Source organism: Panulirus ornatus, chromosome 17 (assembly GCF_036320965.1).
Source record: "Panulirus ornatus isolate Po-2019 chromosome 17, ASM3632096v1, whole genome shotgun sequence".
NCBI lineage: Eukaryota > Metazoa > Arthropoda > Malacostraca > Decapoda > Palinuridae > Panulirus > Panulirus ornatus.
In genome coordinates, this window is record NC_092240.1 from 11,152,501 (window position 1) to 11,177,500 (window position 25,000).

The 25,000-nt window shown below is 29.9% G+C and overlaps 1 protein-coding gene across 1 annotated transcript in view; it reads left to right on the forward strand.

The window, feature by feature from the left end:
- Positions 1–25,000, forward strand: part of LOC139754559 (nephrin-like) — an 894,341-nt gene that overhangs the window by 864,009 nt on the left and 5,332 nt on the right. Inside the window, exon 15 of the mRNA XM_071671918.1 lies at positions 22,647–22,735. Within this exon, the coding sequence (XP_071528019.1) occupies positions 22,647–22,735 (89 nt within the window). The remainder of the gene's footprint in view (positions 1–22,646; positions 22,736–25,000) is intronic.

A 25,000-nucleotide genomic window follows, 5' to 3' on the forward strand; every position in this document is an offset into this window, starting at 1 on the left:
ATGTAATTAGTCGAGTAATTAGCATACTAATTTTATTATAATTAATGTTAGGAGTAATTAAAGGCATTAATAATCCGAAATGCTGTCACTTGACTAGAAATCCTTATTCAGCAAGTAAAATAACATCTACATCCAGAGTTTCATTAAAATCTGAAGAAGTTGAAAATCTGAGCAAAATATTTGGTAAGGCTATAGCCTTGGATTTTTCGTGATTTTTTTCAATGCATGGATTTTGTTGATAATTTCAGGTAAATGCTTTTAGGTATGCTGAATACGAATCTGTGGTCGAAACCCAAAAAATCGTGTAATTAGTCGAACTAATTAGCATACTAATTTTATTATAATTAATGTTAGGAGTAATTAAAGGCATTAATATCCGAAATGCTGTCATTTGACTAGAAATCCTTATTCAGCAAGTAAAATAACATCTACATCCAGAGTTTCATTAATATCTAAAGAAGTTGAAAATCTGAGCAAAATATTTGGTTAGGCTATAGCCTTGGATTTTTCTTGATTTTTTCAAAAAATGGATTTTGTTGAGAATTTCAGTATATATGCTTTTAGGTATGCTGAATACGAATCTGTGGAGGAAACCCAAAAATTCATGTAATTAGTCGAGTAATTAGCATACTAATTTTATTATAATTAATGTTAGGAGTAATTAAAGGCATTAATAATCCGAAATGCTGTCACTTGACTAGAAATCCTTATTCAGCAAGTAAAATAACATCTACATCCAGAGTTTCATTAAAATCTGAAGAAGTTGAAAATCTGAGCAAAATATTTGGTAAGGCTATAGCCTTGGATTTTTCTTGATTTTTTTCAAAAAATGGATTTTGTTGAGAATTTCAGTATATATGCTTTTAGGTATGCTGAATACGAATCTGTGGTGGAAACCCACAAATTCGTGTAATTAGTCGAGTAATTAGCATACTAATTTTATTATAATTAATGTTAGGAGTAATTAAAGGCATTAATAATCCGAAATGCTGTCATTTGACTAGAAATCCTTATTCAGCAAGTAAAATAACATCTACATCCAGAGTTTCATTAAAATCTGAAGAAGTTGAAAATCTGAGCAAAATATTTGGTTAGGCTATAGCCTTGGATTTTTCTTAATTTTTTCAAAATATGGATTTTGTTGAGAATTTCAATATATATGCTTTTAGGTATGCTGAATACGAATCTGTGGTGGAAACCCAAAAATTCATGTAATTAGTCGAGTAATTAGCATACTAATTTTATTATAATTAATGTTAGGAGTAATTAAAGGCATTAATAATCCGAAATGCTGTCATTTGACTAGAAATCCTTATTCAGCAAGTAAAATAACATCTACATCCAGAGTCTCATTAGAATCTGAAAAAGTTGAAAATCTGAGCAAAATATTTGGATTTTTCTTGATTTTTTCAAAAAAATGGATTTTGTTGAGAATTTCAGTATATATGCTTTTAGGTATGCTGAATACGAATCTGTGGTGGAAACCCTCAAATTCGTGTAATTTGTCGAGTAATTAGCATACTAATTTTATTATAATTAATGTTAGGAGTAATTAAAGGCATTAATAATCCGAAATGCTGTCACTTGAATATAAATCCTTATTCAGCAAGTAAAATAACATCTACATCCAGAGTTTCATTAAAATCTGAAGAAGTTGAAAATCTGAGTAAAATATTTGTTAAGGCTATAGCCTTGGATTTTTCTTGATTTTTTCAAAAAATGGATTTTGTTGAGAATTTCAGTATATATGATTTTAGGGATGCTGATTACGAATCTGTGGTGGAAACCCACAAATTCGTGTAATTATTCGAGTAATTAGCATACTAATTTTATTATAATTAATGTTAGGAGTAATTAAAGGCATTAATAATCCGAAATGCTGTCATTTGACTAGAAATCCTTATTCAGCAAGTAAAATAACATTTACATCAAGAATCTCATTAGAATCTGAAGAAGTTGAAAATCTGAGCAAAATATTTACTGATGATTTTTCTTGATTTTTTCAAAAAATGGATTTTGTTGAGAATTTCAGTATATATGCTTTTGGGTATGCTGAATACGAATCTTTGGAGGAAACCCAAAAATTCATGTAATTAGTCGAGTAATTAGCATACTAATTTTATTATAATTAATGTTAGGAGTAATTAAAGGCATTAATAATCCGAAATGCTGTCACTTGACTAGAAATCCTTATTCAGCAAGTAAAATAACATCTACATCGAGAGTTTCATTAAAATCTGAAGAAGTTGAAAATCTGAGCAAAATATTTGGTAAGGCTATAGCCTTGGATTTTTCTTGATTTTTTCAAAAAATGGATTTTGCTGAGAATTTCAGTATATATGATTTTAGGTATGCTGATTACGAATCTGTGGTGGAAACCCACAAATTCGTGTAATTAGTCGAATAATTAGCATACTAATTTTATTATAATTAATGTTAGGAGTAATTAAAGGCATTAATAATCCGAAATGCTGTCACTTGACTAGAAATCCTTATTCAGCAAGTAAAATAACATCTACATCCAGAGTTTCATTAAAATCTGAAGAAGTTCAAAATCTGAGCAAAATATTTGGTAAGGCTATAGCCTTGGATTTTTCATGATTTTTTTCAATGCATGGATTTTGTTCATAATTTCAGTGTAAATGCTTTTAGGTATGCTGAATAGGAATCTCTGGTCGAAACCCAAAAAATCGTGTAATTAGTCAAGTAATTAGCATATTAATTTTATTATAATTAATCTTAAAAGTAATTAAAGGCATTAATCCGAAATGCTGTCATTTGACTAGAAATCCTTATTCAGCAAGTAAAATAACATCTACATCCAGAGTTTCATTAATATCTAAAGAAGTTGAAAATCTGAGCAAAATATTTGGTTAGGCTATAGCCTTGGATTTTTCTTAATTTTTTTCAAAATATGGATTTTGTTGAGAATTTCAATATATATGCTTTTAGGTATGCTGAATACGAATCTGTGGAGGAAACCCAAAAATTCATGTAATTAGTCGAGTAATTAGCATACAAATTTTATTATAATTAATGTTAGGAGTAATTAAAGGCATTAATAATCCGAAATGCTGTCACTTGACTAGAAATCCTTATTCAGCAAGTAAAATAACATCTACATCGAGAGTTTCATTAAAATCTGAAGAAGTTGAAAATCTGAGCAAAATATTTGGATTTTTCTTGATTTTTTCAAAAAAATGGATTTTGTTGAGAATTTCAGTATATATGCTTTTAGGTATGCTGAATACGAATCTGTGGTGGAAACCCTCAAATTCGTGTAATTTGTCGAGTAATTAGCATACTAATTTTATTATAATTAATGTTAGGAGTAATTAAAGGCATTAATAATCCGAAATGCTGTCACTTGAATATAAATCCTTATTCAGCAAGTAAAATAACATCTACATCCAGAGTTTCATTAAAATCTGAAGAAGTTGAAAATCTGAGTAAAATATTTGTTAAGGCTATAGCCTTGGATTTTTTTGATTTTTTCAAAAAATGGATTTTGTTGAGAATTTCAGTATATATGATTTTAGGGATGCTGATTACGAATCTGTGGTGGAAACCCACAAATTCGTGTAATTATTCGAGTAATTAGCATACTAATTTTATTATAATTAATGTTAGGAGTAATTAAAGGCATTAATAATCCGAAATGCTGTCATTTGACTAGAAATCCTTATTCAGCAAGTAAAATAACATTTACATCAAGAATCTCATTAGAATCTGAAGAAGTTGAAAATCTGAGCAAAATATTTACTGATGATTTTTCTTGATTTTTTCAAAAAATGGATTTTGTTGAGAATTTCAGTATATATGCTTTTAGGGTATGCTGATTACGAATCTGTGGTGGAAACCCAAAAATTCGTGTAATTAGTCGAGTAATTAGCATACTAATTTTATTATAATTAATGTTAGGAGTAATTAAAGGCATTAATAATCCGAAATGCTGTCACTTGACTAGAAATCCTTATTCAGCAAGTAAAATAACATCTACATCGAGAGTTTCATTAAAATCTGAAGAAGTTGAAAATCTGAGCAAAATATTTGGTAAGGCTATAGCCTTGGATTTTTCTTGATTTTTTCAAAAAATGGATTTTGTTGAGAATTTCAGTATATATGATTTTAGGTATGCTGATTACGAATCTGTGGTGGAAACCCACAAATTCGTGTAATTAGTCGAGTAATTAGCATACTAATTTTATTATAATTAATGTTAGGAGTAATTAAAGGCATTAATAATCCGAAATGCTGTCACTTGACTAGAAATCCTTATTCAGCAAGTAAAATAACATCTACATCCAGAGTTTCATTAAATCTGAAGAAGTTGAAAATCTGAGCAAAATATTTGGTAAGGCTATAGCCTTGGATTTTTCTTGATTTTTTCAAAAAATGGATTTTGTTGAGAATTTCAGTATATATGATTTTAGGGATGCTGATTACGAATCTGTGGTGGAAACCCACAAATTCGTGTAATTATTCGAGTAATTAGCATACTAATTTTATTATAATTAATGTTAGGAGTAATTAAAGGCATTAATAATCCGAAATGCTGTCATTTGACTAGAAATCCTTATTCAGCAAGTAAAATAACATCTACATCCAGAGTCTCATTAGAATCTGAAGAAGTTGAAAATCTGAGCAAAATATTTGTACTGATGATTTTTCTTGATTTTTTCAAAAAATGGATTTTGTTGAGAATTTCAGTATATATGCTTTTAGGTATGCTGAATACGAATCTTTGGAGGAAACCCAAAAATTCATGTAATTAGTCGAGTAATTAGCATATTAATTTTATTATAATTAATGTTAGGAGTAATTAAAGGCATTAATAATCCGAAATGCTGTCACTTGACTAGAAATCCTTATTCAGCAAGTAAAATAACATCTACATCCAGAGTTTCATTAATATCTAAAGAAGTTGAAAATCTGAGCAAAATATTTGGTTAGGCTATAGCCTTGGATTTTTCTTGATTTTTTCAAAAAAATGGATTTTGTTGAGAATTTCAGTATATATGCTTTTAGGTATGCTGAATACGAATCTGTGGTGGAAACCCAAAAATTCATGTAATTAGTCGAGTAATTAGCATACTAATTTTATTATAATTAATGTTAGGAGTAATTAAAGGCATTAATAATCCGAAATGCTGTCACTTGACTAGAAATCCTTATTCAGCAAGTAAAATAACATCTACATCGAGAGTTTCATTAAAATCTGAAGAAGTTGAAAATCTGAGCAAAATATTTACTGATGATTTTTCTTGATTTTTTCAAAAAATGGATTTTGTTGAGAATTTCAGTATATATGCTTTTAGGTATGCTGAATACGAATCTGTGGTGGAAACCCACAAATTCGTGTAATTTGTCGAGTAATTAGCATACTAATTTTATTATAATTAATGTTAGGAGTAATTAAAGGCATTAATAATCCGAAATGCTGTCACTTGACTAGAAATCCTTATTCAGCAAGTAAAATAACATCTACATCCAGAGTTTCATTAAAATCTGAAGAAGTTGAAAATCTGAGTAAAATATTTGTTAAGGCTATAGCCTTGGATTTTTCTTGATTTTTTCAAAAAATGGATTTTGTTGAGAATTTCAGTATATATGATTTTAGGGATGCTGATTACGAATCTGTGGTGGAAACCCACAAATTCGTGTAATTATTCGAGTAATTAGCATACTAATTTTATTATAATTAATGTTAGGAGTAATTAAAGGCATTAATAATCCGAAATGCTGTCATTTGACTAGAAATCCTTATTCAGCAAGTAAAATAACATCTACATCCAGAGTCTCATTAGAATCTGAAAAAGTTGAAAATCTGAGCAAAATATTTGGTAAGGCTATAGCCTTGGATTTTTCTTGATTTTTTCAAAAAAATGGATTTTGTTGAGAATTTCAGTATATATGCTTTTATGTATGCTGAATACGAATCTGTGGTGGAAACCCTCAAATTCGTGTAATTTGTCGAGTAATTAGCATACTAATTTTATTATAATTAATGTTAGGAGTAATTAAAGGCATTAATAATCCGAAATGCTGTCACTTGACTAGAAATCCTTATTCAGCAAGTAAAATAACATCTACATCCAGAGTTTCATTAAAATCTGAAGAAGTTGAAAATCTGAGTAAAATATTTGTTAAGGCTATAGCCTTGGATTTTTCTTGATTTTTTCAAAAAATGGATTTTGTTGAGAATTTCAGTATATATGATTTTAGGTATGCTGATTACGAATCTGTGGTGGAAACCCACAAATTCGTGTAATTAGTCGAGTAATTAGCATACTAATTTTATTATAATTAATGTTAGGAGTAATTAAAGGCATTAATAATCCGAAATGCTGTCACTTGACTAGAAATCCTTATTCAGCAAGTAAAATAACATCTACATCAAGAGTTTCATTAGAATCTGAAGAAGTTGAAAATCTGAGCAAAATATTGTAGCTGATGATTTTTCTTGATTTTTTCAAAAAATGGATTTTGTTGAGAATTTCAGTATATATGCTTTTAGGTATGCTGAATACGAATCTTTGGAGGAAACCCAAAAATTCGTGTAATTAGTCGAGTAATTAGCATACTAATTTTATTATAATTAATGTTAGGAGTAATTAAAGGCATTAATAATCCGAAATGCTGTCACTTGACTAGAAATCCTTATTCAGCAAGTAAAATAACATCTACATCGAGAGTTTCATTAAAATCTGAAGAAGTTGAAAATCTGAGCAAAATATTTGGTAAGGCTATAGCCTTGGATTTTTCTTGATTTTTTCAAAAAAATGGATTTTGTTGAGAATTTCAGTATATATGCTTTTAGGTATGCTGATTACGAATCTGTGGTGGAAACCCACAAATTCGTGTAATTAGTCGAATAATTAGCATACTAATTTTATTATAATTAATGTTAGGAGTAATTAAAGGCATTAATAATCCGAAATGCTGTCACTTGACTAGAAATCCTTATTCAGCAAGTAAAATAACATCTACATCCAGAGTTTCATTAAATCTGAAGAAGTTGAAAATCTGAGCAAAATATTTACTGATGATTTTTCTTGATTTTTTCAAAAAATGGATTTTGTTGAGAACTTCAGTATATATGCTTTTAGGTATGCTGAATACGAATCTGTGGTGGAAACCCAAAAATTCATGTAATTAGTCGAGTAATTAGCATACAAATTTTATTATAATTAATGTTAGGAGTAATTAAAGGCATTAATAATCCGAAATGCTGTCACTTGACTAGAAATCCTTATTCAGCAAGTAAAATAACATCTACATCCAGAGTTTCATTAAAATCTGAAGAAGTTGAAAATCTGAGCAAAATATTTGGATTTTTCTTGATTTTTTCAAAAAATGGATTTTGTTGAGAATTTCAGTATATATGCTTTTAGGTATGCTGATTACGAATCTGTGGTGGAAACCCACAAATTCGTGTAATTAGTCGAATAATTAGCATACTAATTTATTATAATTAATGTTAGGAGTAATTAAAGGCATTAATAATCCGAAATGCTGTCACTTGACTAGAAATCCTTATTCAGCAAGTAAAATAACATCTACATCCAGAGTTTCATTAAAATCTGAAGAAGTTGAAAATCTGAGCAAAATATTTGTTAAGGCTATAGCCTTGGATTTTTCTTGATTTTTTCCAAAAAAATGGATTTTGTTGAGAATTTCAGTATATATGATTTTCGGGATGCTGATTACGAATCTGTGGTGGAAACCCACAAATTCGTGTAATTAGTCGAGTAATTAGCATACTAATTTTATTATAATTAATGTTAGGAGTAATTAAAGGCATTAATAATCCGAAATGCTGTCACTTGACTAGAAATCCTTATTCAGCAAGTAAAATAACATCTACATCCAGAGTTTCATTAAAATCTGAAGAAGTTGAAAATCTGAGCAAAATATTTGGTAAGGCTATAGCCTTGGATTTTTCTTGATTTTTTCAAAAAATGGATTTTGTTGAGAATTTCAGTATATATGCTTTTAGGTATGCTGAATACGAATCTGTGGTGGAAACCCACAAATTCGTGTAATTTGTCGAGTAATTAGCATACTAATTTTATTATAATTAATGTTAGGAGTAATTAAAGGCATTAATAATCCGAAATGCTGTCACTTGAATAGAAATCCTTATTCAGCAAGTAAAATAACATCTACATCCAGAGTTTCATTAAAATCTGAAGAAGTTGAAAATCTGAGGAAAATATTTGGTTAGGCTATAGCCTTGGATTTTTCTTGATTTTTTCAAAAAATGGATTTTGTTGAGAATTTCAGTATATATGCTTTTAGGTATGCTGATTACGAATCTGTGGTGGAAACCCACAAATTCGTGTAATTAGTCGAATAATTAGCATACTAATTTTATTATAATTAATGTTAGGAGTAATTAAAGGCATTAATAATCCGAAATGCTGTCACTTGACTAGAAATCCTTATTCAGCAAGTAAAATAACATCTACATCGAGAGTTTCATTAAAATCTGAAGAAGTTGAAAATCTGAGCAAAATATTTGGTAAGGCTATAGCCTTGGATTTTTCTTGATTTTTTTCAAAAAATGGATTTTGTTGAGAATTTCAGTATATATGCTTTTAGGTATGCTGAATACGAATCTGTGGTGGAAACCCAAAAATTCGTGTAATTAGTCGAGTAATTAGCATACTAATTTTATTATAATTAATGTTAGGAGTAATTAAAGGCATTAATAATCCGAAATGCTGTCACTTGACTAGAAATCCTTATTCAGCAAGTAAAATAACATCTACATCCAGAGTTTCATTAAAATCTGAAGAAGTTGAAAATCTGAGCAAAATATTTGGTAAGGCTATAGCCTTGGATTTTTCTTGATTTTTTCAAAAAATGGATTTTGTTGAGAATTTCAGTATATATGCTTTTAGGTATGCTGAATACGAATCTGTGGTGGAAACCCACAAATTCGTGTAATTAGTCGAGTAATTAGCATACTAATTTTATTATAATTAATGTTAGGAGTAATTAAAGGCATTAATAATCCGAAATGCTGTCACTTGACTAGAAATCCTTATTCAGCAAGTAAAATAACATCTACATCCAGAGTTTCATTAAAATCTGAAGAAGTTGAAAATCTGAGCAAAATATTTGGTAAGGCTATAGCCTTGGATTTTTCTTGATTTTTTCAAAAAAATGGATTTTGTTGAGAATTTCAGTATATATGCTTTTAGGTATGCTGAATACGAATCTGTGGTGGAAACCCACAAATTCGTGTAATTAGTCGAGTAATTAGCATACTAATTTTATTATAATTAATGTTAGGAGTAATTAAAGGCATTAATAATCCGAAATGCTGTCACTTGACTAGAAATCCTTATTCAGCAAGTAAAATAACATCTACATCCAGAGTTTCATTAAAATCTGAAGAAGTTGAAAATCTGAGCAAAATATTTGTTAAGGCTATAGCCTTGGATTTTTCTTGATTTTTTCAAAAAATGGATTTTGTTGAGAATTTCAGTATATATGATTTTAGGTATGCTGATTACGAATCTGTGGTGGAAACCCACAAATTCGTGTAATTAGTCGAGTAATTAGCATACTAATTTTATTATAATTAATGTTAGGAGTAATTAAAGGCATTAATAATCCGAAATGCTGTCACTTGACTAGAAATCCTTATTCAGCAAGTAAAATAACATCTACATCCAGAGTCTCATTAGAATCTGAAGAAGTTGAAAATCTGAGCAAAATATTTGGTAAGGCTATAGCCTTGGATTTTTCTTGATTTTTTCAAAAAAATGGATTTTGTTGAGAATTTCAGTATATATGCTTTTAGGTATGCTGAATACGAATCTGTGGTGGAAACCCTCAAATTCGTGTAATTTGTCGAGTAATTAGCATACTAATTTTATTATAATTAATGTTAGGAGTAATTAAAGGCATTAATAATCCGAAATGCTGTCACTTGAATATAAATCCTTATTCAGCAAGTAAAATAACATCTACATCCAGAGTTTCATTAAAATCTGAAGAAGTTGAAAATCTGAGTAAAATATTTGTTAAGGCTATAGCCTTGGATTTTTCTTGATTTTTTCAAAAAATGGATTTTGTTGAGAATTTCAGTATATATGATTTTAGGGATGCTGATTACGAATCTGTGGTGGAAACCCACAAATTCGTGTAATTATTCGAGTAATTAGCATACTAATTTTATTATAATTAATGTTAGGAGTAATTAAAGGCATTAATAATCCGAAATGCTGTCATTTGACTAGAAATCCTTATTCAGCAAGTAAAATAACATTTACATCAAGAATCTCATTAGAATCTGAAGAAGTTGAAAATCTGAGCAAAATATTTACTGATGATTTTTCTTGATTTTTTCAAAAAATGGATTTTGTTGAGAATTTCAGTATATATGCTTTTAGGTATGCTGAATACGAATCTTTGGAGGAAACCCAAAAATTCATGTAATTAGTCGAGTAATTAGCATACAAATTTTATTATAATTAATGTTAGGAGTAATTAAAGGCATTAATAATCCGAAATGCTGTCACTTGACTAGAAATCCTTATTCAGCAAGTAAAATAACATCTACATCGAGAGTTTCATTAAAATCTGAAGAAGTTGAAAATCTGAGCAAAATATTTGGTAAGGCTATAGCCTTGGATTTTTCTTGATTTTTTCAAAAAATGGATTTTGTTGAGAATTTCAGTATATATGATTTTAGGTATGCTGATTACGAATCTGTGGTGGAAACCCACAAATTCGTGTAATTAGTCGAATAATTAGCATACTAATTTTATTATAATTAATGTTAGGAGTAATTAAAGGCATTAATAATCCGAAATGCTGTCACTTGACTAGAAATCCTTATTCAGCAAGTAAAATAACATCTACATCCAGAGTTTCATTAAAATCTGAAGAAGTTGAAAATCTGAGCAAAATATTTGGTAAGGCTATAGCCTTGGATTTTTCTTGATTTTTTCAAAAAATGGATTTTGTTGAGAATTTCAGTATATATGCTTTTAGGTATGCTGAATACGAATCTGTGGTGGAAACCCTCAAATTCGTGTAATTTGTCGAGTAATTAGCATACTAATTTTATTATAATTAATGTTAGGAGTAATTAAAGGCATTAATAATCCGAAATGCTGTCACTTGACTAGAAATCCTTATTCAGCAAGTAAAATAACATCTACATCCAGAGTTTCATTAAAATCTGAAGAAGTTGAAAATCTGAGCAAAATATTTGGTAAGGCTATAGCCTTGGATTTTTTTGATTTTTTTCAAAAAATGGATTTTGTTGAGAATTTCAGGTATATATGCTTTTAGGTATGCTGATTACGAATCTGTGGTGGAAACCCAAAAAATCGTGATTATTGGTTGAATGCAATTGGGTAGCTGATTTTTATTTTTCAAATGATTTGTGAAATATATATGTTAGGTTCTGATACGACTGGGAACCCAATCTTATTGGATAATTGTAATTTAATTAGTATAATAAGGCTAAAACGAATCTGTCATACTAAACTTTCAGCAAAAAATCTACACATTTTATTGAATCTAAAATAAATCTTTGAATTGTCCAGTAATTGCAAATTATTATAATTATTAGTATAAAGCATATCGAATGTGTCAGATAAATCTTTCACAAAATACATTCATCAAGTTCATTAATAAGAGTGAAAATCTGAGAAAATATGTAGGCATACCTTGATTTTTCTTATTTTCAAAAATGATTGTTGAGAATTTCATATATATGTTTTAGATGCTGATACATCTTGGAACCCAAAAATTATGGGATTAATAATCCGAATGCTTATTAGAAACCTATCAGCAAGTAAAATAACATTACATAGAGTATTAATGCAGTTGAAAATCTGAAATGTGTACTGATAGAATCTTTTCGAATTTTCAAAAAAATGATTTTTGAGAATTTCAGTATATAGCTTTTATGTAGCTAACGAATCTGGGAACCCTCAAATTTTGTAATTGTTGGAGAATTAGCATTAATTTTATTATATTATGTTAGAGTAATAAAGCTTAATAATCCAAATGCTCACTTGAATATAAATCCTATTAGCAAGTAAAATACATCTAAATCAAGTTTCATTAAAACTGAAGTTGAAAACTGAGTAATTTGTAAAGCTATCAGCTGGTATTTTATTTTCAAAATGATTTGTTGAGAATTTAGTAAATGATAATAGGTATGCTGATTAGTATTTGTGAATCCAAAATACGTTTTTGAGATTCATATATACTATTTTATATAATTAATTTGGTGAAATAAGCATTATAATCAAATGCGGTATTGATCTATTAATCTTATTAGAGTAAAATATAATAACCAAATCGTCATGAATAATATTCGAAAAAAAAACATTACATCAGATTCTTAATTAAAAGTGAATTGAGTAATTTAGTAATAGCTTTTGTCTTGTTTCAAAAATGGATTGAAATTTCATAATATTTAGTATTGAACAATTTTATGAAATATAATATTAAGGCATTAATAATCCGAATCTTTTATAAAATCTTATTAAAGAAATAATCAAATCGATTTCATTAAATCTCAGAAGAATTTAAAAGTCTGAGCAAAAATTAGTATGGTACTATAGCCTTGGATTTTTTTAAATGATTTTTTTTAAATGATAATGGATTCTTGGTGAAAATTCGTGTAATGAATGCTTTAGGTATCTGATTAGAATTGGTGAAACCCAAAATCGTATTAGTCAATAATTAGCAATAAATTATTAATTAATGTTAAGTAATTAAAGATTAAATCCGAAATCTGTCACTTGCTGATTTTTTCAAATAATTATTACATCAGATTTCTTTATATAAATTTCTGAGAAAAATTTGATAATAGTGGATTTTCTATTTTTTAAAAAATGTTTGTGAGAATTTAAGTATATATGCTTTTAGTATCTGAACGAATCTTGGAACTCCAAAATATTTAATTGTCGAGTAATTACATACAATTTTATAAATTAATGTTAGGAATAATTAAAGGCTTAAATCCGAATGCTGTCACTTGATTATAAATCCTTATTCAGCAAGAAAATAACATCTACATCCATTTTTAAAACAAAATTGAAATTGAGAAAATATTTTATAACCTGGATTTCTTGATTTTTCAAAAATGGATTTTGTGAAATTTCAGTAAATATTTTAGATCTATACAATCTTGTGAAACCTCAAATTCTGTAATTATCGAGTAATTAGCATACTAATTTTATTATAATTAATGTTAGGAGTAATTAAAGGCATTAATAATCCGAAATGCTGTCACTTGAATATAAATCCTTATTCAGCAAGTAAAATAACATCTACATCCAGAGTTTCATTAAAATCTGAAGAAGTTGAAAATCTGAGTAAAATATTTGTTAAGGCTATAGCCTTGGATTTTTCTTGATTTTTTCAAAAAATGGATTTTGTTGAGAATTTCAGTATATATGATTTTAGGGATGCTGATTACGAATCTGTGGTGGAAACCCACAAATTCGTGTAATTATTCGAGTAATTAGCATACTAATTTTATTATAATTAATGTTAGGAGTAATTAAAGGCATTAATAATCCGAAATGCTGTCATTTGACTAGAAATCCTTATTCAGCAAGTAAAATAACATTTACATCAAGAATCTCATTAGAATCTGAAGAAGTTGAAAATCTGAGCAAAATATTTACTGATGATTTTTCTTGATTTTTTCAAAAAATGGATTTTGTTGAGAATTTCAGTATATATGCTTTTGGGTATGCTGAATACGAATCTTTGGAGGAAACCCAAAAATTCATGTAATTAGTCGAGTAATTAGCATACAAATTTTATTATAATTAATGTTAGGAGTAATTAAAGGCATTAATAATCCGAAATGCTGTCACTTGACTAGAAATCCTTATTCAGCAAGTAAAATAACATCTACATCGAGAGTTTCATTAAAATCTGAAGAAGTTGAAAATCTGAGCAAAATATTTGGTAAGGCTATAGCCTTGGATTTTTCTTGATTTTTTCAAAAAATGGATTTTGCTGAGAATTTCAATATATATGATTCTAGGTATGCTGATTACGAATCTGTGGTGGAAACCCAGAAATTCATGTAATTAGTCGAGTAATTAGCATACTAATTTTATTATAAATAATCTTAGGAGTAATTAAAGGCATTAATAATCCGAAATGTTGTCATTTGACTAGAAATCCTTATTCAGCAAGCAAAATAACATCTACATCCATGGTCTCATTAGAATCTGAAAAAGTTGAAAATCTGAGCAGAATATTTGGTTTTTCTTGATTTTTGTCAAAAAATGTATTTTGTTGATAATTTCAGTATATATGATTTTAGGTATGCTGAATACGAGTCTGTGGTGGAAACCCAAAAATTCGTGTAATTAGTCGAGTAATTACCATACTAATTTTATTATAATCAATATTAGGAGTAATTAAAGGCATTAATAATCCGAAAAGCTCTCACTTAACTAGAAATCCATATTCAGCTAGTCCAAAAACATCTACATCCAGAGTTTCATTAAAATCTGAAAAAGCTGAAAATCTGAGGAAAATTTTGGATTTTTCTTGATTTTTTAAAAAAGAATCGATTTTGTTGAGAATGTCAGTATATATGCTTTTAGGTATGCTGAATACGAATTTGTGGTGGAAACCCAAAAATTCATGTAATTAGTAGAGTAATTAGCATACTAATTTTATTATAATTAATCTTAGGAGTAATTAAAGGCATTAATAATCCGAAATTTTGTCATTTCACTAGAAATCCTTATTCAGCAAGTAAAATAACATCTACATCAAGAGTCTCATTAGAATCTGAAGAAGCTGAAAATCTGATCAAAATATTTAGTGCGGCTATAGCCTAGGATTTTTCTTGATTTTTTCAAAAAATGGATTTTGTTGAGAATTTCAGTATATATGCTTTTGGGTATGCTGAATACGAATCTGTGGAGGAAACCCAAAAAATTCATGTAATTAGTCGAGTAATTAGCTTAATAGTTTTATTATAATTAATCTTAGGAGTAATTAAAGGTATTAATAATCCGAAATGCTGTCATTTGACTAGAAATCCTTATTCAGCACGTACAATAACATCTACATCCAGATTTTCATTAAAATCTGAAAAAGTTCAAAATCTGAGCAAAATATTTGGATTTTTTTGATTTTTTCAAAAAATGGATTTTGTTAAGAATTTCAGTATATATTATTTTAGTTATGCTGAATACGAGTCTGTGGTGGAAACCCAAACATTCGTGTAATTAGTCGAGTAATTACCATACTAATTTTATTTTAATTAATGTTAGGAGTAATTAGGGCATTAATAATCCGAAAAACTCTCACTTGACTAGAAATCCATATTCAGCTACTAAAAAAAACATCTACATCCAGAGTTTCATTAAAATCTGAAGAAGCTGAAAATCTAACCAAAATTTTGGATTTTTCTTGATTTTTTCAAAGAAATGGATTTTGTTGAGAATTTCAGTATATATGCTTTTAGGTATGCTGAATACCAATCTGTGGTGGAAACCCAAAAATTCATGTAATTTTCATTAAAATCTGAAAAAGTTCAAAATCTGAGCAAAATATTTGGTAAGGCTATATAGCCTTGGATTTTTTTGATTTTTTCAAAAAATGGATTTTGTTAAGAATTTCAGTATATATTATTTTAGTTATGCTGAATACGAGTCTGTGGTGGAAACCCAAACATTCGTGTAATTAGTCGAGTAATTACCATACTAATTTTATTTTAATTAATGTTAGGAGTAATTAGGGCATTAATAATCCGAAAAACTCTCACTTGACTAGAAATCCATATTCAGCTACTAAAAAAAACATCTACATCCAGAGTTTCATTAAAATCTGAAGAAGCTGAAAATCTGACTAAAATTTTGGATTTTTCTTGATTTTTTCAAAGAAATGGATTTTGTTGAGAATTTCAGTATATATGCTTTTAGGTATGCTGAATACCAATCTGTGGTGGAAACCCAAAAATTCATGTAATTAGTCGAGTAATTAGCATACTAATTTCATTATAAATCATCTTAGGAGTAATTAAAGGCATTTATAATCCGAAATGTTGTCATTTGACTAGAAATCCTTATTCAGCAAGTAAAATAACATCTACATCAAGAGTCTCATTAGAATCTGAAGAAGTTGAAAATCTGAGCAAAATATTGAGTGAGGCTATATAGCCTAGGATTTTTCTTGATTTTTTCAAAACATGGATTTTGTTGAGAATTTCAGTATATATGATTTTACGTATGCTGAATACGAATCTGTGGTGGAAACCCAAAAATTCGTGTAATTAGTCGAGTAATTACCATACTAATTTTATCATAATCAATGTTAGGAGTATTTAAAGGCATTAATAATCCGAAAAACTCTCACTTGACAAGAAATCCATATTCAGCTAGTAAAAAAAATATCTAAATCCAGAGTTTCATTAAAATCTGAAGAAGCTGAAAATCTTAGCAAAATTTTGGATTTTTCTTGATTTTTTCAAAAAAAATGGATTTTGTTGAGAATTTCAGTATATATGCTTTTAGGTATGCTGAATACGAATCTGTGGTGGAAACCCAAAAATTCATGTAATTAGTCGAGTAATTAGCATACTAATTTTATTATAATTAATCTTTGGAGTAATTAAAGGCATTAATAATCCGAAATGTTGTCATTTGACTAAAAATCCTTATTCAGCAAGTAAAATAACATCTACATCAAGAGTCTCATTAGAATCTGAAGAAGCTGAAAATCTGAGCAAAATATTTAGTGAGGCTATAGCCTAAGATTTTTCTTGATTTTTTAAAAAATGGATTTTGTTGAGAATTTCAGTATATATGCTTTTGGGTATGCTGAATACGAATCTGTGGAGGAAACCCAAAAAATTCATGTAATTAGTCGAGTAATTAGCATAATACTTTTATCATAATTAATCTTGGGAGTAATTAAAGGTATTAATAATCCGAAATGATGTCATTTGACTAGAAATCCTTATTCAACAAGTAAAATAACATCTACATCCAGAGTTTCATTAAAATTCGAAGTTGAAAATCTGAGCATAATATTTGGTAAGGCTATATCCTTGGATTTTTCATGATTTTTTTTCAATGCATGGATTTTGTTGATATTTTCAGGGTATGCTGAATACGAATCTCTGGTCGAAACCCAAAAACTCGTGTAATTAGTCAAGTAATTAGCATATTAATTTTATTATAATTAATCTTAAGAGTAATTAAAGGCATTAATCCGAAATGCTGTCATTTGACTAGAAATCCTTATTCAACAAGTAAAATAACATCTACATCCAGAGTTTCATTAATATCTAAAGAAGTTGAAAATCTGAGCAAAATATTTGGTTAGGCTATAGCCTTGGATTTTTCTCGATTTTTTTCAAAACATGGATTTTGTTGAGAATTTCAATATATATGCTTTTAGGTATGCTGAATACGAATCTGTGGTCGAAACCCAAAAACTCATGCAATTAGACGAGTAATTAGCATACTAAATATATTATAATTAATCTTAGGAGTCAGTAAAGGCATTAATAATGTGAAATGCTGTCATTTGACTAGAAATCCTTAATCAGCATGTAAAATAATATCTTTACCTAGGTTTTCATTAAAATCTGAAGAAGTTGAAAATCTGAGCAAAATATTTGGTAAGGTCTGGGATTTTTCTTGATTTTTTCAAAAAATGGATTTTGTTGAGAATTTCAATATATATGCTTTTAGGTATGCTGAATACGAATCTGTGGTGGAAACCCCAAAATTCATGTAATTAGTCGAGTAATTAGCATACTAATTTTATCATAATTAATCTTAGGAGTAATTAAAGGCATTAATAATCCGAAATGCTGTCATTTGACTAGAAATCCTTAATCAGCATGTAAAATAAAATCTACACCCAGGTTTTCATTAAAATCTGAAGAAGTTGAAAATCTGAGCAAAATATTTGGTAAGGCCTTGGATTTTTCTTGATTTTTTCAAAAAATGGATTTTGTTGAGATTTTTAGTATATATGCTTTTTGGTATGCTGAATACGAATCTGTGGTGGAAACCCAGAAATTCGTGTAATTAGTCAAGTAATTAGCATACTAATCTTATTATAATTAATCTTATGAATAAATAAAGGCATTAATAATCCGAAATGCTGTCACTTGAATAGAAATCCTTTTTCAGCAAGAAAAACAACATCTACATCCAGAGTTTCATTAAAATCTGAAGAAGTTGAAAATCTTACCAAAATATTTGGGAAGGCTACAGCCGAGGATTTTTCTTGATTTTTTTCAAAACATGGATTTTGTTGAAAATTTCAGTATAAATGCTTTTGGGTATACTGGATACGAATCTGTGGCGGAAACCTAAAAATTCATGTAATTAGTCGAGTAATTAGCATAGTAATCTTATAATTAATCTTAGGAATAATTAAAGGTATTAATAATCCGAAATGCTGTCATTTGAATAGTAATCCCTATTCAGCAAGTAAAATAACATCTATATCCAGACTTCCATTAAAATCAAAAGAAGTTGAAAATCTGAGCAAAATATTTAGTCAGGCTATAGCCAAAGATTTTTCTTGATTTTTTTCAAAACATGGATTTTGTTCATAATTTCAGGATAGATCCTTCTAGGTATGCTGAATACGAATCTCTGATCGAAACCCCAAAATTCGTGTAATTAGTCGAGTAATTAGCATACTAATTTTATTATAATTAAACTTAGGAGTATATAAAGGCATTAATAATACGAAATGCTGTCATTTCACTAGAAATCCTTATTCAGCAAGTAAAATAACATCTACATCCAGAGTTTCATTAGAATCTGAAGAAGTTGAAAATCTTACCAAAATACTTGGGAAGGCTACAGCCTAGGATTTTTCTTTATTTTTAAAAAAATGGATTTTGTTGAAAATTTCAGTATAAATGCTTTTGGGTATACTGAATACGAATCTGTGGTGGAAACCCAAAAATTCATGTAATTAGTCGAGTAATTAGCATACTAATTTTATTATAATTAATCTTAGGAGTAATTAAAGGCATTAATAATCCGAAATGCTGTCATTTGACTAGAAATCCTTATTCAGCAAGTAAAACAACATCTACATCCAGAGTTTCATTAAAATCTAAAGAAGCTGAAAATCCGAGCAAAATATTTGGTAAGGCCTTGGATTTTTCTTGATTTTTTTTCAAAGCATCGATTTTGTTGAGAATTTCAGGATAGATGCTTTTAGGTATGCTGAATACGAATCTATGGTCGAAACCCAAAAATTCGTGTAATTAGTCGAGTAATTAGCATACTAATTTTATTACAATTAATCTTAGGAGTAATTAAAGGCAATAATAATCCGAAATGCTGTCATTTGACTAGAAATCTTTATTCAGCAAGTAAAATAACATCTACCATTCAGAGTCTCATAAAAATCTGAGGAAGTTGAAAATCTGAGCAAAATATTTGGTCATTTGGATTTTTCTTGATTTTTTTCAAAACATGGATTTTGTTGAGAATTTCAGGATACATGCTTTTAGGTATGCTGAATACGAATCTGTGGTCGAAACCCAAAAATTCGTGTAATTAGTCGAGTAATTAGCATACTAATTTTATTACAATTAATCTTAGGAGTAATTAAAGTCAATAATAATCCGAAATGCTGTCATTTGACTAGAAATCCTTATTCAGCAAGTAAAATAACACCAACATCCAGAGTTTCATTAGAATCTGAAGAAGTTGACTATAAATACTTAATCAGCATTTAAAATAAAATCTATACCCTGGTTTTCATTAATTTCTGATGAAGTTGAAAATTTGAGCAAAATATTTGGTAAGGATTTTTCTTGATTTTTTCAAAAAATGGATTTTGTTGAGAATTTCAGTATATATACTTTTAGGTATGCTGAATACGAATCTGTGGTCGAAACCCAAAAACTCGTGTAATTAGTCGAGTAATTAGCATACTAATTTTATCATAATTAATCTTAGGAGTAATTAAAGGCATTAATAATCCGAAATGCTGTCATTTGACTCGAAATCCTTAATCAGGATGTAAAATACCATCTATACTCAGGTTTTCATTAAAATCTGAAGAAGGTGAAAATCTGAGTAAAATATTTTGCAAGGAATTTTCTTGATTTTTCCAAAAATATGGATTTTGGTGAGAATTTCAGGATATATGATTTTAGGTATGCTGAATACGAATCTGTGGTCGAGACCCATACATTCGTTTAATTCGTCGAGTAATTAGCATACTAATTTTATCATAATTAATCTTAGGAGTAATTAAATGCATTAATAATACGAAATGCTGTCATTTGACTAGAAATCCTTAGTCAGCATGTAAAATAACATCTATGCCCAGATTTTCATTAAAATCTGAAGAAGCTGAAAATATGCAAATATGGTCGAATATTTGAGAATGTTTTATAGAATATCTGAATATTAGAAATGCAGTTATATGCAAATGTGTCGAGTATTTGAGCATGTGAGTTAGAACATCTAACGATTAGAAGTGCTGTTATATGGAAATACGTGTTCTTTATTTGCAAGACTCGCTTTGAAATTCGATGAGAGTCCCTTTTCAGGATTGATAATAATACACCGTAGCTTTTAATGGAAACAATTTTGTAAGAAACACAATTATACAATATGATATTCTGTGAAAACGTTCACCTGCCACAGATTATTAGCTTTAGAATCTCACAATGTGCATAATAATGAATGTAATTCGTTCACCTCGTTGTAAGAAGTCCAAAAATGAAGGACAAGGATTTCAGAAATGCCTTTTTATGAAGGTGTGATGGCATGGAGACTTCAGTTGGAAGCGTAATTTGCTTTTGAATATAGACAAAAAAGATATATATATATATATATATATATATATATATATATATATATATATATATATATATATATATATATATATATATATACATATATATATATATATATATATATATATATATATATATATATATATATATATATATATATATATATATATACATACATATAAAGGTTAATAAGAGACGGGGGCAACATGAGTGTAAGACCCTACCCACATAAGAATCAGAATGTAATCAACTGCAAATCTACATCCCCACACACAAAAACTAAAGAGGCTTAGTTACATTTCGTCCCATAAGCATGTTGGAAAAATGTCATATGGCATCAGAATCTGATCGGAGTAAGTATACACTGAAAACAAAAAAAAAGAAAATCATCTCTCTCTCTCTCTCTCTCTCTCTCTCTCTCTCTCTCTCTCTCTCTCTCTCTCTCTCTCTCTCTTTCTCTCTCTCTCTCTCCCTCTCTCTCTCTCTCTCTCTCTCTCTCTCTCTCTCTCTCTCTCTCTCTCTCAGCCTCTGTAGATGGTGCGTGTATACACTGAAAACAAAAAAGAATTCTCTCTCTCTCTCTCTCTCTCTCTCTCTCTCTCTCTCTCTCTCTCTCTCTCTCTCTCTATCTCTCTCTCTCAGCCTCTGTAGACGGTGCGTGTTGTTGTCGTGTCCCGCGTGCGTGGAAGGCAAGCTTCGTGTTCATGCGTTTCGTACAAATGTTGGCTTGAGGCGAAACTACGCGGCCTAGGTTTATGTAGATCACATAATCTTTAAATATGTAACGTAAGTAATGGCTGGCCCGGCAGTTTTGTGTGTGTGTGTGTGTGTGTGTGTGTGTGTGTGTGTGTGTGTGTGTGTGTGTGTGTGTAGATAATGTGTCTTTGTGTTTATGCGGCAGTTTTATTGTTTATGTAGATTAGGAAAATTATACGGAAAATTGGTATTATTCTTTGTATTGTGCGTGACATTAAACTTTGTAGTGTGTGTTGTCTTTAGAGATTATCATTTCAGTATTACAACGGTTGTCATATATATATATATATATATATATATATATATATATATATATATATATATATATATATATATATATATATATTTCTTCCTTCATATTTGCATTGTAGATTGTCTGTTTTTAACATATGTAATTAGCAAGCTCTGCTTCTTGTTTGTGTACATGTAATAATAATTACCTTTCTCATTACTTAACATGTAATTACTAAGATATTGATAAAAGTCACGTATATGCTTCACTCTTTAGTCACATAGTGTTCAAATCTTGTATAATCATGAATGTTCACATTCATATCAACGAGTTAACTGCTTTATCACAAATGCTTTCACTGTCCAGTTGATCAATTATGATACACTATCCATTTCACTATTACTCACTAGCTATGTAGTCTTGTTGCTTCATCATCAGTCGTCAAACCCCAGTCGAACCACATCACTATCCTTAACCAAAACTCCAGTCACTTCATTATCACATGAGTCCCACAGTCCAATCACATTTACCTAGAATCCAATCGAAATCCAATCACCTTACTAGTCCTCACCACTTACATCCCAATGACCTCATTATCACACAATGGCTACAGCCTAATCAGCTCCTCATCATTTGTAGTCTAATCACCTCACACTCAGTCACTGCCTACACACACACACACACACACACACACACACACACACACACACACACACACACACACACACACAAACACACGACATCAATCCTTCCTTCCCCTTCATTCCTCCTGTCAGGGGGCCTCCAACACCCTTTCCCTTAGCTCCTTCCTTCACTGTCGCACTGCTTTCACTCACTGCTCACTCCCCCAAGGCGTGGAAGCATCCGAGGAAGGGGCCACTGTGCGGGTCAATGGCTCAGTGAAAGCTACTGTCTATACCCCAACGGGGCAAACCCCAGAGGTAAGTGTAAATGATTTACGTCATTTTCATTTTACGTCACTTTCAGCAGCCATTTACACAGTTGAGCATGACTCCTTTCTCTTGTAATTTACGATTTATAAATGTCTTGCGTAAAGTTTAGTGTGTTTACTGTGGGTCATTTCTGTGTCTATTTGGTCGTGTGTGTTGTAGTAGGTATGTACAATAACTAATGCTAATGTAATTCATTTTCAAGGATCTCTAAGGAATATTTACATGTGATGAAAACACAGAATTACAGAAATATTTCAGAGAGAGAGAGAGAGAGAGAGAGAGAGAGAGAGAGAGAGAGAGAGAGAGAGAGAGAGAGAGAGAGAGAGAGAGAGAGAGAGAGAGAGAGAGAGAGAGAGAGAGAGAGAGAGAGAGAGAGAGAGAGAGAGAGAGAGGGAAAAGAAAGAGGATTTACTCACATTTGTATAATAGCAGATTATGGAAATTTTTGAAATGACTGGGATTGTTATCTAATCGGGGGAAAATGATTGATAGAATTTGCATAACGAATTATAAAAACGTGGCTCTATTTTCGGTGGTGTATATATATATATATATATATATATATATATATATATATATATATATATATATATATATATATATATATATATATATATATATTGAGCATGTGATCAAGTATATTTCTATGAGTCAACGGGGAAATGAAACGCGATAAGTTCCCAAGTGCACTTTTGTGTAATAATCACATCATCAGGGGAGATACAAGAAAGAAATATAACAGTCGGTTAATATACAGCGAAGCGACGTAGCTAGGACGTCATTTCCCCGTGGAGTAATAGGAAAATATATATTTATATATATATATATATATATATATATATATATATATATATATATATATATATATATATATATATATATGTATATGTATATATATATATATATATATATATATATATATATATATATATATATATATATATATATATATATATATATATATATTCCATCCTGGTTCGAAAATGAGAAATTAATAAACGATTAACGAAAGGAGACTTTCAGCAGCCGACCCCGTCCGGGAGGGAGCAGACACTTGACTGACAGTGTGTGAGAGTTCATGCCAAAAAGTTGTATGTGTGTTTTCCAGTGCCTAATGTGGTATTAGTTCTGCTTCCCAACGAGGATTTGCAGCCTATCAGCGGCTTTCTCATCTGCATAACAAATGTCAGGGAGTCTGGGATGATATTCCCAACTTTCTCGTGTGTGTTTGTGTGTGTGTGTGTGTGTGTGTGTGTGTGTGTGTGTGTGTGTGTGTGTGTGTGTGTGTGTGTGTTTTGACGTATTGTTCGAGGAATATGATTCTCTTTACATGGACGTGTGTGTGTGTGTGTGTGTGTGTGTGTGTGTGTGTGTGTGTGTCTGTGTGTGAGGCATCGTTTGTTCAACTGAGACTGTGTGGTGAAATATATTCACCTTGGTAAGGTCCATGAAGGCAGAGGGCATCACTCACTGCCAGGGGTGTGGTTAGGCTGAAGGACGTAGCAAGACGGGAGTAAAATATCAAACGTATTGCACTTTAGTAAGATGCGGACATCTGTCATGGATATCTATCAGACATATATATCTGTCATGGATATCTATCAGACATATATATCTGTCATGGATATCTATCAGACATATATATATCTGTGAAATTACACGTGAGTAACGTTGTTAAAGGACTTAATAAGATATGGGTATCTATCAGCCAGATACGCTGGGGAAACATTCATGTGGCTAAAGTTTCGTTGGAAACTAAAGATAACTTCAAAAGAACCTGGATTTCACGCGAAACCACCTTTTGGTAGTGAGAAGAACGGGAACTCTCGCACTGCAAAAAAAAAAAAAAAAAAAAAAGTGTGACCCTAGTTACTTTACTGGTGTATCCTCACAAATACAACCTCCATCAGTTGTAGGGGGCGATTCTTGTCAATTTTTTCGACCACCTTCCAGGGCATTGGAGATTTTCTTCCTAACACTCCATCACAGCTACTATGAAGGATGTCTGTCCTATACAGTGAGAAAGGGTGTTGTCAGGGATGCTTAAACCCGCAGATATAGGTTGACCTTGATAACGAATAGGGAACAGGAGGAATACGCTACGTTGCCAAATGTAACACTACTCCCCAGTGGTGTGATTAGCTTCCAGTAAACACGAGGCTTTCCGGAGCTGATTAAGCTGATGTTCCGGTGTTGGGTTAAAGGAGGCAAAGCTGGAGAGGGATCACTCCTGGGGGATGCTGAGCAAGAGAA